Source organism: Mobula hypostoma, unplaced genomic scaffold, assembly GCF_963921235.1.
Source record: "Mobula hypostoma unplaced genomic scaffold, sMobHyp1.1 scaffold_158, whole genome shotgun sequence".
Classification (NCBI taxonomy): Eukaryota; Metazoa; Chordata; class Chondrichthyes; order Myliobatiformes; family Myliobatidae; genus Mobula; species Mobula hypostoma.
The window spans coordinates 67,760-83,663 of NW_026948245.1; the positions used below are offsets into that span (position 1 = coordinate 67,760).

The following is a 15,904-nucleotide window of genomic DNA, read 5'->3' on the forward strand; positions in this document are numbered from 1 at the left end:
AGAAAATGGAACATCAGATCAACTGTCGGGGGCTCTGTACTCAGATCATGCTCTCTCTCTCTCTCATTGGTGGGGGAAGAGTTTGTTGCCGATTTTCGAGTCGGAGAACCGGGGGTAAAAAAGGGGAAAGTTTATGTGGTACGGTCTTTCTTGGGGTCTTTACTATTGCTTGCTTGGTGGGTGGAGGGTGCTAATGCATTTTGCTGAAGTAAATGGGGAGGGGAAGGTCAATGCTTGCTGCTGCTTGTGGGTGGAATGAGGGAAGTTAAGGAGACTTTGGGGTTCTAACATTTTTTACTATCACTCACTCTTTGGGGAATTCTGTTTTCATGGATATTTGAACAACAAGAATTTCAGGTTGCATACTGTATACATTCTCTGATACTAATTGGAACAACTGAAATTGTAACCATAACTTCAGTTTATTGAATCATCAAAAAGAGGTTGTGAAGGTTGAATGTGCATATTCCAGATATCCTAGTCAATAATTATCCATCATTACATTTAAAAAAATACTGATGCTCAAATTGCCAATGTTTGTGGAATTCTCCTGTGCAAGACCAATATTATTCTTTTGCCTAGGACTGGTGGACGAAAGAATTGGATGCAATTACCTTTAAAATGAATTTCAAGGTGACTGCATTTAATTAAATCACTTAAATTACCAACATCTCATAAATGACTGGAGTGCAAAGGAGTATATTAATTTTCTCCCTACATTTCCTCATATCCTTAAAATTCTGACACTGTTCAGTGCCACCTAACATCTCTTCCTGATGAAGGGCCTTGGCCCAAAGTGTTGGCTGTTTAATTCTCTCCATTTATGCTGCTTGACTTGTTCAGGTTCTCCAGCATTTTTGTGTGTTGCTCAGTATTTTGTACATTCCTTTCAAAATTCACTACATAACCAGATTTGTCTACAAATATTACACTTGGATGCACTGGACATATCAATTCCTTAAAAAGCAGATTGATGCAAAAAATAGGTCAGAAGTAGCTCATTTAGAACTTGAGCAAACTAAATCACAGACTTGTTGTGATTTGATTGTACATTCATACTATAGAAGCAATTATTGCAATTGATACCTGCTCAGATCTCTGCATTCAGAATATCTCAAGTCATTATAGAAGGTTTCTTCAAAGAAGAAAAATGCTGATTTATACAAGTCCTATTTAAAAAGAAAGCAGAAAATTTTGATCATTATGTAGCAACTAAAATAGCAACTGAAATGCCTAACATTAACCTTCTTGCTAGCAAAGTTCAAACAGAGATATAGAATAATACCGCACAGAAAAAGGCCCTTAGAACCAACTGATCAAGACCAAACACAATATGCTAGTCCTGGTTCCCTGGTTAGGCCCAGAAACTTTCAAGTCAATCCCATACTCATCAATACCTCTTAAATGCAGCAATTATTCCCACTCAACCACTTCCTTTGAAGCTCATTCCAGGTACTCATTACCCTCTATATAAAGTTACCTCTCAGATCTCTTTAAAATCTTTCCCCTCTAATTTTCTACCTGCCCTCCAGCTTTAGACTTTACAGCTCTGGGAGAGTCAGTTCAGCGTGAGGCGAATAAAGCCTCACAGAGTAGCAAGCTGAACACTGGCTCATCCTTTGCCCTCAGCCTTGATGCCTTAATCTTTTTTATCTGGCTTGGTGCCAAACATTGGTTCGTTATCTGCCCTCGGGCCAGGCCTTGCCATTTCAATCTGGCTCCAGGTATGGCTGTTGCAGTCGTATCTGCAGTCTTCAGAGTCCAATTTGCTGAATCCTTCAAGATACCACAAAAATACCAGGTTCAAAAGCACACCTCCCGAATGGAAATTACCAGCTGCAGGTTATAGTGATCGTAGTCCCAGAAATGTATATTTGGTAGATTTGCTAGTTGCCACAACTCTCCAGCACTATCCTCGCGGACCTCAGATCCCCCTATGCCATAACACTTGCCAGTGCCCTGCCATTTATCTTACAGGTTCTACCCCGGTTTGAAAATACAAAATGCATCACCTCTTACCCATGCTGAAAACTATGTCATTCATTAGTCCATCTCTCTAATTGATCAAGAACTCTTTACAGTTCCCTGTAACCTGCATCACCATCACTAAAAGCCCCCTAATTTAGTATCATCAGCAATCTTGCTAAATGTACTAAATACAATCACATCCAAAACATTTACATAAATAATAACAGAGGACCCAGCAGTGAACCCTGGGGCACCCCACTAGCACAAGCCTCCTGTTGGAGAATCCAGCTTCAGACATAACCCTCAGCTTCCCATCATTACACCAATATTAATCCACCTTGCTAGCTCCCCCGAATCTCCTATGATCAGCTTGTCATACTAAACCTTGACAAAGGCCTTTATAAAGTCTGTAGAGACAACATCCACTGCCTGACCTTCATATATTCCCTTACATACCTCTTTGAAATACTCCAAAAGATTTGTCAGACATGAACTCCCATGCACAAAACTATGATGACTAGTCCTTATCTTGGTTCGTAAAGGTTGTGATAGTCTGGAGTGGTAATGGGGGCAAGCTCCCACTACCTATTAAATGCTTCCAATGGCGAATGACTCAGATAGCCTCGGACAACTGAGTCCAGCTCCTGGCCTTCACGTGTGGCTTAGCTACTAAGAAAGGAGAAGGGGCAAAGGTGAGCCACTGGCGCCTTAAAACCAGTCGCTTTGGGCAGATGGGGCTCGTCAGCTGAGGTTGACAGCTCATCTAGGAGAAACAGAACTCTGATCTCAGACCTCTGCTGCCTAGTGGCTATACCCACTTATGGGGAAGGGTTTGCGAGTAAACCCCAAGGGAGAATTCCAGAGCCGGAGTCACTAAGGCAGTCCTACGTTGAGTCCAATGCTAACTAGCAACTCCTGCGATGCTGCTGGTGCCAAACTGTATTGGTCTCTGCCATTCCTTTGCGTTCATCAGATGTCTGGAGAGGGGGAGCTTGCTACATGAGCTCCACATTGTACTACCCCGGCTTGCATATTTATTTATTTCCTCTTCTATATTATGTATTGCATTAAACTGCTGCTGCTAAGTTAATAAATTTCACGTCACATGCCAATGATAATAAACCTAATTCTGATATCTAGACAGCTAGGACGTGACATCTGTTGTGGTTGACTCTGATCAACGGGGGCCTCAGCTCATTCCTAATCAGGCCTTGATTATCTAAGTGATGGTAGATCTTATTCCTCAGAATTCCCTCCAGTAATCTGCCTACAACTGAAATCAGCCTCACCAGCCTTCTAATGCTAGAACCAGAACAAGAATTTTGTTAAACTTTTGCCTGTACTGCTTCTGCTCTGTCTGTTGAGCATGAAATAATTGAACAGCAGGACAATGAAACACACGAGCCTGTTTCATTGAGAAAACTAAGTACAATTAGGGATTTAAACAAATATCAATGGCTGAAAACAGACACTAAAAAGAAACTGCTAGCAAAATCAGCAAATTAAAGTGGGCAGCATCTGCAGGGAAAGATTTTAGTTGAAAACCTTGAGAAATTATCAGGGTGGTTTGTTTTATAATCGCACTTTCAATACTTACACATGCAAGGTATAAATACCTGCAACAATTTGACATGCCTCCTTGTTTGGAACTTGATCATACATTTCCCTTCAGCTTTTACATTTTGAGTCTAAAATAAGAGAAACATACCTTGCTAATATGTTCTGGAGCTAGATCTGGTGTGTTGCTGCACTCCCCACCAATCTGAAGATCACTGACACATGAAATAGCATCCCTTAGTTCTGTAAGTTTCTGACTACCCAGAACAAGCATGGTATGATGGGGTTTCTTCTCTCTGTGCTGTCAGAAAATAAATCAAATATTTCAGCTCATTACAGTATCTTTAAACACCCCATGTCCCCAGTGAGCTGCTGATCACAGTAAGTAAGTTGTCCTTCAGGATCTCTGCTAAATGATCAAGTCAGCTCATGGTGACAATAGGGTACAAAATTCAACCTCAGTATTCAGCAGTAGTTTTACAGTACAATTGTAAATGTTAATTTGGATGTACTGTATAAAACCCAACATCATCACAAGTGGTACTCGTGACATTTTTAAAGTCTGTTATTAGAAAACTACCGTATATCATTGTAATATAGAATCACTTAAACAAACTTAAATGCTAAATTCAAGCTTTTGAATCTCTTCCAATTAAATACTTTCATATAAAGAATGTGTTTTCCCATTTTCTACTTCAAATAACAAAGTTTCTTCTAAAGTAGATTCATTAAGCTATCATCTGCAGCTATTAGGTAATCTTAAATAATTGCATAGAAAATACCCGCAAAATTTTGACACCCAGTGCACTTCACATATGAATGTTTCCAGTCAACAAAGTGAAGCATAAATTACTTCCCTCCACCACACCAGAGGTTTGCTGTTCATAAGTTGATTTTTCCAGCATGATGTGCATTTAAAGCCTTTGTTGCTTAACACCAATTACTAAACCAATATTTGAGCATCGCCTAGTAAGACCGTAACACCATAAGACACAGGAGCAGAATTAGGCCATTCAGCCCATCGAGTCTGCTCCACCATTCCATCATGGCTGATCCCAGATCCCACACAACCCCATATACCTGCTTTCTCGTCATATCCTTTGATGCCCTGACCGAGAAAACTATCAACTTCCGCCTTCAATAAACCCACGGACTTGGCGTCCACCGCAGTCTATAGCAAAGCATTTCCACATCCTTTCCACATCCACCTATCCAGTCCTTTCAACATTCGGTAGGTTTCAATGAGATCCGCACCCTTCCCCCAACATTCCTCTAAATTCCAGTGAGTACAGACCCAAAGCTGCCAAACGCTTCTCATACGTTAACCCATTCATTCCCGGAATCATCCTCATGAACCCTCTCTGGACTCTCTCCAATGACAACACATCCTTTCTGAGATATGGGGCCCAAAACTGTTGATAATACTCCAAGTGTGGCCTGACTAGTGGCTGACAAAGGCTCAGCAGTTCTGACGAAGGGTCTCGGCCTGAAACATTGACTGTACCTCTTCCTAGAGATGTTGTCTGGCCTGCTGCGTTCACCAGCAACTTTGATGTGTGTTGCTTGAATTTCCAGCATCTGCAGGATTCCTCGTGTTTACACTCAGCATTAATTCCTTGCTTTTATATTCTATTAAAATAAATGCCAATATTTCATTTGCCTTCTTCACCACAGACTCAACCTGTAAATTAACCTTCTGGCTGTGTTGCACAAGGACTCCCACATCCCTCTGCACCTCTGATGTTTGAACCTTCTCCCCATTTAGATAATAGTCCGCACTATTGTTCTTCTTTCCGCAATACATTATCATACATTTCCCAACGCTGTATTCCACCTGCCACTTTTTTGCCCATTCTTCCGCTTTGGTCCAGTTTACACCATCTGGTCCAGCTGACTTATGAACCTGCTGTCTAGTTGTGGTAACTTCACACATTTCATGATCTTAATTTGCAGGTTATTGTTGGTAAAGAATGGATGTAATACTAAGAGTTTAGAAGGCATTGGTCAGATAACACTTGGAGCATTGTGGGGGGGGGGTCTCATTGAAACTTTGCCCGGAAAGAATAGATGTGGAGAAGTTGCATCTATTAGTGGGGGAAGTCCAGGACCAGAGGGCACAGCTTCAGAATGGAGGGATGTCCATTTAGAACACAGTTGAGGAGTTTATTTAACTAGAGGGTGGTGAATCTGTGAAATTCATTGTCATAGATGGCTGAAGAGGCCAAGTCATTGGGTATATTTAAAGCGAAGGTCGATAGGTTCTTGATTAGTAAGGGCAACAAAGGTTATGGAGAGAAGGACAGACAGGTGGGGCGGGGGGGGGGTGGAGTGGCTCTGTTGCTGAAGAATGAAATTCAGTCCCTTGCGAGGGTGACATAGAATCAGGAAATGTACAGTCAGTATGGATAGAACTGAGAAATTATAAGGGTAAAAAGACCCTAACCGGGAATTACCTGCAGGCCCCCAAACAGTAGCCTGGATATAGGGTGCAAGTTGAATCAAGAGTTAAAATTGGCATGTCGCAAAGGTAATGCTACAGTTGTTATGGGGGATTTCAACATGCAGGTAGACTGGGAAAATCAGGTTGGTACTGGACCCCAAGAAAGGTAGTTTGTGGAATGCCTGCGAGATGGATTCTTACAGCAGCTGGTACTGGAGCCTACCAGGGAGAAGGCAATTCTGGATCTAGTGTTGTGTAATGAACCGGATTTGATAAGGGAACTCGAGGTAAAGGAGCCTTTAGGAGGTAGTGACCATAATATGATAAGTTTTAATGTACAATTTGAGCGGGAGAAGGGAAAATCGGAAGTGTCAGTATTACAGTTGAGCAAAGGGGACTATGGAGCCATGAGGGAGGAGCTGGCCAAAGTTGACTGGGAAGATACCCTAGTAGGGATGACAGTGGAACAACAATGGCAGGTATTTCTGGGAATAATACAGAAGGTGTAGAATCAGTTCATTCCAAAGAGGAAGAAAGATTCTAAGGGGAGTCAGGGACAACCGTGGCTGACAAGGGAAGTCAAGGACAGTATAAAAATAAAAGAGAAGTATAACATAGCAAAGATGAACGGGAAGCCAGAGGATTGGGAAACTTTTAAAGAGCAACAGAAGATAACTAAAAAGGCAATACAGGGAGAAAAGATGAGGTACGAAGGTAAGCTAGCCAAGAATATAAAGGAGGATAGTAAAAGCTTCTTTAGGTATGTGAAGAGGAAAAAATTAGTTAAGACTAAAGTTGGGCCTTGAAGACAGAAACAGGTGAATTTATTATGGGGAGTAAAGAAATAGCAGACGAGTTGAACAGGTACTTTGGATCTGTCCTCACTAGGGAAGACACAAACAGTCTCCCAGATATAACAGTGGCCAGAGGGCCTAGGGTAACGGAGGAACTGAAGGAAATTCACATTAGGCAGAAAGTAAACACAAAATAATCTGCAGATGCTGTTGTCAAAGGAACACTCACAATCCGCTGGAGGAACTCAGCAGGTCAGTCAGCATCAGTTGAAAAGATTAGTCGACGTTTCGGGCCGAAACCCTTCAAAGGACTGAAGGAAGAACTTTGGGGAGGGTTTGAAGAATGCTGGTAGTTGAAAAAAACAGTAATTTTAAAGACAAAGGGGTGGGGGAGGGGAAGCAGGGAGGTGATTGGCAGGAGAACAATGCGAAGTAGTAGAAGGAGGCGGAACTATGAGGGAGGTGATGTAAAATAGGGATAGAGGAAGGGAGGAGGAAGGAATTACTGGAAGTTGGAGAATTCTATGTTCATACCAAGGGGCTGGAGACTACCTAGACGGTATATGAGGTGTTGCTCCTCCAACCTGAGTTTAGCCTCATCATGGCAGTAGAAGAGGCCATGTATGGACATATCTGAATGGGAATGGGAAGCAGAGCTGAAGTGGGTGGCTACCGGGAGATCCTGTCTGTTGTGGCGGACGGAGTGGATGTGCTCAATGAAGCGGTCCCCCAATCTGCGTCAGGTTTAGAGGAGGCCGCACCGGGAGCACCGGATGCAATAGATGACCCCAACAGATTCGCAAGTGAAGTGTTGCCTCACCTGGAAGGACCTGAATGGTGGCGAGAGAGGAGGTGTAGGGACAGGTGTAGCACTTATGCTTACAGGAATAAGTGCCAGGTGGGAGATCCGTGGTATGAACATAGAATTCTCCAACTTCCGGTAATTCCCTCCTCCTTCCTTCCTCTATCCCTATTTTACATCACCTCCCTCATAGTTCCACCTCCTTCTACTACTTCGCATTGTTCTCCTGCCAATCACCTCCCTGCTTCCCCTCCCCCACCCCTTTGTCTTTAAAATTACTGTTTTTTTCAACTACCAGCATTCTTCAAACCCTCCCCAAAGTTCTTCCTTCAGTCCTTTGAAGGGTTTCGGCCCGAAACGTCGACTAATCTTTCCAACTGATGCTGACTGACCTGCTGAGTTCCTCCAGCGCATTGTGAGTGTTCCTTCAAATTAGGCAGAAAATAGTGTTGGATAGACTGATGGGACTGAAGGCTGATAAATCCCCAGGGCCTGATGATCTGCATCCCGGGGTACTTACATTGGTAATCATTTTCCAATGTTCTTTAGATTCAGGATCAGTTCCTGTGGATTGGAGGGTAGCTAATGTTATCCCACTTTTTAAGAAAGGAGGGAGAGAGAAAACAGGGAATTATAGAACAGTAAGCCTGACATTAGTGGTGGGGAAGATGCTGGAGTCAATTATAAAAGATGAAATAGCGGCACATTTGGATAGCAGTAACAGGATCGGTCTGAGTCAGCTTGGATTTACAAAGGGGAAATCATACTTGATTAATCTTCTGGAATTTTTTGAGGATGTAACTATGAAAGTGGACAAGGGACAGCCAGTGGATGTAGTGTACCTGGACTTCCAGAAAGCCTTTGATAAGGTCCCACATAGAAGATAAGTGGGAAAAATTGGAGCACATGGTATTGGGGGGTCCTGACATGGATAGAAAATTGGCTGGCAGACAGGAAACAAAGAGTAGGGATTAATGGGTCCCTTTCAGAATGGCAGGCAGTGACTAGTGGGGTACCGCAAGGCTCGGTGCTAGGACCGCAGCTAGTTACAATATACATTAATGATTTAGATGAAGGGATTAAAAGTAACATTAGCAAATTTGCAGATGACACAAAGCTGGGTGGCGGTGTGAAATGTGAGGAGGATGTTATGAGAATGCAGGGTGACTTGCACAGGCTAGGTGAGTGGGCAGATGCTTGGCAGATGCAGTTTAATGTGGATAAATGTGAGGTTATCCACTTTGGTGGCAAGAACAGGAAGGCAGATTACTATCTGAATGATGTCAAGTTAGGAAAAGGGGAAGTACAACGAGATCTAGGTGTCCTTGTTCATTAGTCACTAAAAGTAAGCATGCAGGTACAGCAGGCAGTGAAGAAAGCTAATGGCATGTTGGCCTTCATAACAAGGGGAGTTGAGTATAGGAGCAAAGAGGTCCTTCTGCAGTTGTACAGGGCCCTGGTGAGACCACACCTGGAGTATTGTGTGCAGTTTAGTCTCTAAATTTGAGGAAGGACATTCTTGCTATTGAGGGAGTGCAGCGGAGGTTCGCAAGGTTAATTCCCGGGATGGCGGGACTGTCATATGTTGAAAGATTGGAGCGACTGGGCTTGTATACACTGGAATTTAGAAGGATGAGAGGGGATCTGATTGAACCATATAAGATTATTAAGGGATTGGACACGCTAGAGGCAGGAAACATGTTCCCGATGTTGGGGGAGTCCAGAACCAGGGGCCACAATTTGAGAATAAGAGGTAGGCCATTTAGAACTGAGTTGAGGAAAAACTTTTTCACCCAGAGAGTTGTAGATCTGTGGAATGCTCTGCCTCAGAAGGCAGTGGAGGCCAATTCTCTGGATGCTTTCAAGAAAGAGTTAGATAGAGCTCTTAAAGATAGTGGAGTCAAGAGATATGGGGAGAAGGCAGGAAAAGGGTACTGATTGTGGATGATCAGCCATGATCACAGTGAATGGCGGTGCTGGCTCAAAGGGCCGAATGGCCGACTCCTGCACCTATTGTCTAAGGCAAAATAGGGTTGAGAGGCGTAATTAAACCAATCATCGTTTAATAGGCTCAGCAGAAGCGAGAGGCCAAATGGCTTAATTCTGCTCTTATGTCTTATAATCTTAAGGTCTTAATTGCCTATGCATAATGTAATCTTCATAGGAAGTGAAGTGCAGTGCTGAAAGCACACACAAAAAAATTTACAAGACCAGAACTGAAAGATTACAGTAAAGAAGAAAGGGGAGCTAGAGAGAGATGGAACTGGAGTTAATAATTCAGATTGAAGTCCTCTCATCAATGACCTATCATAATATTTTCTAGCAGTTTTCTTTGGCTTTCCAACAAGCAATTTTTCAGCAGATGTGAAAGGTTCTCAGGTGCACAATGATCAGTAAAATAGTGTAAATAATACAATTGGGGGTTAATTTATTTCGCATGGTTAGAATGAGAAACTCTGCTATACAACAACTAAGTTAAATATCCTCAATGCTAATAAATGTAAAGTGGTGAACTTAATGGTGAAAAAGAATTGGAACAATTTACTTGAAGGCTGTGATGACACAGAGTTAAAAGGGGAAAAAAACACACTACATTCAGAAGCCACTGTATTAGACATTTCCTGAACCAATAAAGTGGCCACTGAATGTATGCTTCTGGTCTTCTGCTACTGCAGCCCATGTACTTCAATGTTTGACATGTGTGTTCAGAGATGCTCAGCACACCACTCTTGTAACGTGTGGTTATTTGGGCTACTGTTGCCTTTTCTTCCCCAATCTGATGTTTGGTCTGAACAACTGAACTTCTTGACCATGTTTGCATGCTTTTATGCATTGAGTTGCTGCTACATGATTGGCTGATTAGACATTTGCATTAACAAGTAGGTGTACAGGTGTACCTAAAAAAGTGGCCACTGAGTGTATAACCACTGGTATTAAATTAAGATAAATGGTCCACAGAATACCTTTTATCAAACTCACAAATTCAACTTTTGTGTTTTAGCATTTTACAACTGTGCCCACTTACAAATATTGACATGCACAATAGCTTTGTCTATTATTCATAATTATTAATCAAAACTCTATAATAAACCAGTGGCATGAACCAATAGATGGAAACCACTAGTTTAGACACACAAACGCACCTTGGTACATATAACAGGGGAGTACACATTAATAGTTAGGATGATCTCTCCCACTGGAACTAAATCTTCTGGATTATTGGGCTTCCTTCCCACAGTCCGCATTTCCTGAATTACATAAAAATAAAATCCACATAGTAAACAATGGCATGTTATTCTTATAAGTAAATGGAAACATGGAAAATTCTAGTTATATTTTGTCTCTCATTTAGATCATGTATATTGTATATAGTAACATTGAAGGCCACTTCAGTTCTGCCTCTCATAACCTTATATTCCAGCTTGCTTGATTTAAAATGCAGAAGATTTAACAAGAAATTTTTGAAAATTAGTTAAAATGTTATTTATGGACAGTGATATTGTTCTCACCATTGGTAAAAAGACGGAAGCCTCAAGGACACAGTCTTTATAATTGAATATCAAAATGAAGACAAAGAATACCTTCACTCTTGTGTGACAAAACTGATCCTGAACACCTAACACACTTCAATATAATAATGGCTACATAAAAGTGCTCCCTCCAAGCATGGTGATAATGGTATTGATAATTTCTTCAGCTTTCTACTGTTTCTGTTAAGCAAATGGATACACCGAAAGACAAACTGGCTGTGGAAGAACAGCTTGTTGTTCTGGCCTTGTTTTAACATGAAATACAAAACACAGTGGGATTATTGATTACTCATTTAAAAAGTCATCTGTTATAGTCATAGAATACAACAGGACAGAAACAGGCCCTTTGGCCTATGCTGAGTTATTTATCTATCTGGTCCCATTGACCTGCAACCGGATCATAACCTTCCATAACCATGTACCTATCCAAATCTCTCTTAAATGTTGAAATTGAACCTGCATCTACCAATTCTGTTGTCAGTTCATCCCACACCATCACCAACCTGCATAAAGAAAATGCCGCAATGTTCTCCTCAAACATTTCACCTTTCACCCTAACCCATGGCCTCTACTTCTGGTATATCCCAACCTTAGTGGAAATAGCCTGCTTGCATTTACCTTATCTATATCCCTCATAATTTTATATACCTCGATCAAATCTCCCCTCACTGTTCTACGTTCTAGGACAGGGGCTCCCAACTTTTTACATGCCATAGTCCACTATCATTAACCGAGGGGTCTGTGGATTTCAGATGGGAACCCCTGCTCTTGGGTGTAGTCTTAACCTATTCAACCTTTCCCTATTGCTCATGTCCTCAAGTCCTGGCAAACTCGTAAATCCTTGTAAATTTTCTCTGTACTCTTTCAATTTTATTGACATTTTTCCTGTAGGTCGATGACAAAAACTTCACACAATACTACAAATTAAGTCTCACCAACGTCTGATACAGCTACAACATATCACCCCAACTCCTGTACTCAAACTTTAGATTTATGAAGGCAAATAAGCCAAAAGCCTTTTTTTGACAACCCTATCTACCTGTGATGCCATTTTCAAGGAATGATGGATCTGTACTCCCAGATTTCTCTACTCTACCGCACTCCTTAGTGCCCTATCACTCACCATGCAAGTCCTAATCTGGCTTATTCTCTCAAAGTGCAACACCTCACGCTTGTCTGCATTAAATTCCATCTGCCATTTATCAACCCATTTTTTCCAGGTGGTCCAGATCCTGCTGCAAGCTTTGATAGCCCTCCACACTATCCATTACACCCCCAAACTTGGTGTCATCTAAAAATTTACTGATCTAGTTTACCAGATTATCATCCAGATTGTTGATGGATCTAGGATTGTTCCCTGTGGCACACCATTAGTCGCGGGCCCCCAGTCAGTTATCTACTAACGCTCTCTGGCTTCTCCCACAAAGCCAATGTCTAATTGAATTTACTATCTCATTTTGAATGAGAAGCTATTCAACCTTCTTGACCATGTGGGACTTTGTCAAAGGCCTTGCTAAAGTCCACGTAGACGACATCCACTACCTTGCCTTCATCAATTTTCCTGGTAACTTCCTCCAGAATCTCTATACAAGATTCAGAATCAGTTTTAATATCACTGGCATGTGATAAAGTTTGTTGTTATGTAGCAGTACACTACAATACATAATAATAAAAACTGTAAATTACAGTATATATTGCAAGAAAAAGTTTGTGATCCGTTTTCAATTACCTGGTTTTCTGCATTAATCACTCATAAAATGTGATCTAATCTTCATCTCAATCACAATAAGACAAACACAATCTGCCTAAACTAATAACACACTTCTTCTCGTCAATAATAGATACACTATTTAAATAATCATAGTCTATGTTCAGAAAAATATATGAACCTCGGGGTTACAGGTATCCCCTACTTTTCGAAAGTTCACTTTACGCCACTTCGCTTTTACAAAAGACCTACATTAGTACCTGTTTTCGCTAACCGTAAGAAATCTGAAGAGGATTTTTGCTTTTACGAAAAAAGGCGAAAAGCGAGAATACTGTTCAGCATTTGTTTTGCAGCAAGCCGTTACAGAGGCAGCGTGCACACCGAGCAGCGAGAGTGGCCCTGGGCACTACACTCAGCATCAAACCGCTATAGCTTTGAACTGCGTGAGATTTTCGCTACAATTGACAGTGCTGCAATGATTGCAGAAAAGTATGACTGTAACTTTGAAAGTGCACGTAGGTTTAGGGCAGGTTTGCAGGATGTTTTGAGCGCTTACAAAGAACTGTATGATAAAAAAATGCATGAACCTTCCAGTGTGCTCGCTGTCTTCCCAATTCTGGTAAGTGAAACTACACTGTAAGTACATTATTTCTACTTTATATAGGCTGTGTATTTATCATATCATTTTTGCTTTTACTATATGTTAGCGTTATTTTAGGTTTTATGTGTTATTTGGTATTTGGTATGATTTGGTAGGTTATTTTTTGGGTCTGGGAACACTCAAAAATTTTCCCCATATAAATGAATGGTAATTGCTTCTTCGCTTTACGCCATTTTTGCTTACGAAAGGTTTCATAGGAACGCTCTACTTTCGGATAGCGGGGGAAACCTGTAATGCCTTCTGCAAAAGATATTTGGATTCAGATATTCCAATCAGTGAGATGAGATTGGAGGTGTGGGTTGTGGAGGTGTGGGTTGTAGAGGTGCTTGCCCTATAAAAAACACACACAAAGTCAGTTACTGACAGAGCCTGCTCTTCTCAAGAATATATGTGGACCAGGCCTCAATCAAAATAACTTTCAGAGGACCTTAGAAGAAGAATTGTAGAGATGCATGAAGCTGTAAAAGGGTACTAAAACATTTCTAAAGAACTGAGCGTTCATCAGTCCACCGTAAGGGAAATTGTAAGGGAAAAAGGCGGCACGCCTGCGTGTGCACAGCCCTCCAGTGAAAAATGATATTGTATCTGTTAAATAGGGGCCATGGACAATTCTGATTTGGTGGAGAAAGCACAGAGGAACATCTGGAGAAATTTCTGAAACGCCCGTTCGCTGTTGTCATTACTGTGTGGTCGGGAATCTTTCGGAGGGTAGCCTCAAAATCCCCGGCCTTGCCTGCTTTTGGCGACTGAGAAGGAGGTCGAATCATTCGGACAGAGATGGCGCTCAGTACTCCGTGTCGGAGAGCTGATCAGAGCTCGAAGTTTTCGGATGACTCAGAGTCGGATTGAGGTCGGCATGGCAGATAGAGTTTTTCTTCCTTCTCCTGTCTGCATGAGATGTGGGACATTTGAGAAACTTTGAATTTTACTGTGCTCATGGACTTCATCAAGTTATGGTATTGTTGCACTGTTGTAACTATATGTTATAATTACGTGATTTTGTCAGTTTTTTCAGTCTTGGGTCTGTCTTGTGTTTTGTGATATCACACCGGAGGAAATAATGTATCATTTCTTAATGCATACATTATTAAATGACAATGAAAGAGGACTACATGTCTTCATAATCTAAATGGAGGAAACTCAGTAGTGTTGCTACTCTTTCCTAGGAGTGGGCATCCTACAAAGATCGCATCAAGAGCACAACATGCAATACTAAAGGAGGTGAAAAAGAAGCCAGGGTAACAGCAAAGTACCTACAGAAATCTCTAGAACTTACTATGGTCTGTTCATATATCCACAATAAGAAAAATATTGAACAAGAATGGTGCTCATGGAAGGACACCATGGCCACAGAGGAAACCAATGTTCTCCAAAAAAATACTGCTGCACTTCAAGTTTGCAAAAGACCACCTGGATGTTCCATAATGCTTCTGGAACAATATTCTGTGGACAGATGAAATGAAAGTTGAACTTTTTTTCACCAGAAATGCAAACCTCTATGTTTGGTGGAAAAAGGACACTGTACAGCAACACCAAAACCTCATCTCAACAGTGAAGCATGTGGAAGGAGCATCATGCTTTGCTGCCTCAGGGTCTGGACAGCTTGCAGTCATTAAGGGGATAATAAATTCAAATTTGTATCAAGACATTTTACAGGAGAATGTCAGGGTAGCGGTAAGTCACCTGAAGCTTCATAGAAGTTAGATGATGCAACAAGACGATGATGCAAAACACAACAGTAAATCAACAACAAAATGGTTGAAAAAGAAGAAAATTCGTGTTTTGGAATGGCCAAGTCAGAGTCTGGACATTAACCCAATTGAGATGCCGCAGGATGCATGACCTGAAGAGAGCTGTTCAGCAAGCTATTCCAGAAATATTGATGAACTGATACAGTTTTGTATGGAGGAATGGTCTAAAATTCCTCCTTGCCACTGTGCAAGTCTGATCAGCAGTTACAGGAAACGTTTGGTGGTGGTTATTGCTGCTAAGGGAGGTTCTACCAGTTATTAAATATAAAGGTTCATATACGTTTTCCAGCCTGGACTGTGAATGATTAAACAATATTCAATAAAAATATGAAAAGTACAATTGTTCGTGCTTTATTCATTTAGGCAGATTGTGTTTTTCTATTATTGTGACTTAGATGAAGATCAGACCACATTTTAAGAGTAATAAATGCAGAAAACCAAGTAATTGCAAAGGGTTCACAAACTTTTTCTTGCATATAAAAAGTTGATTTAAATTAGAATAAAAATAGAAAAACATAGTGAGATAGTGTTCCTGGGTTCAATGTCCATTCAGAAATCTGATAACAGAGGGGAAGAAGCTATTTTTAAATCATTCAGTGCATCTCTTCAGGCTCCTGTACTGCCTCCCTAATGGGGCCATACTCGTGGCAATGGGATCCTTAATGATAGATGCCGCCTTTTTGAAGCATCGCA

At 41.3% G+C, this 15,904-nt stretch overlaps 1 protein-coding gene across 1 annotated transcript in view; it reads right to left on the bottom strand.

Moving 5' to 3' along the window:
* The window catches only part of snapc3 (small nuclear RNA activating complex, polypeptide 3), a 71,112-nt gene that overhangs the window by 14,865 nt on the left and 40,343 nt on the right, over positions 1-15,904 (bottom strand). Inside the window, exons 4-6 of the mRNA XM_063040132.1 lie at positions 10,705-10,809; positions 3,677-3,826; positions 1,087-1,169 (exon numbers count right to left, since the gene is read on the bottom strand). Of these exons, the coding sequence (XP_062896202.1) occupies positions 1,087-1,169; positions 3,677-3,826; positions 10,705-10,809 (338 nt within the window). The remainder of the gene's footprint in view (positions 1-1,086; positions 1,170-3,676; positions 3,827-10,704; positions 10,810-15,904) is intronic.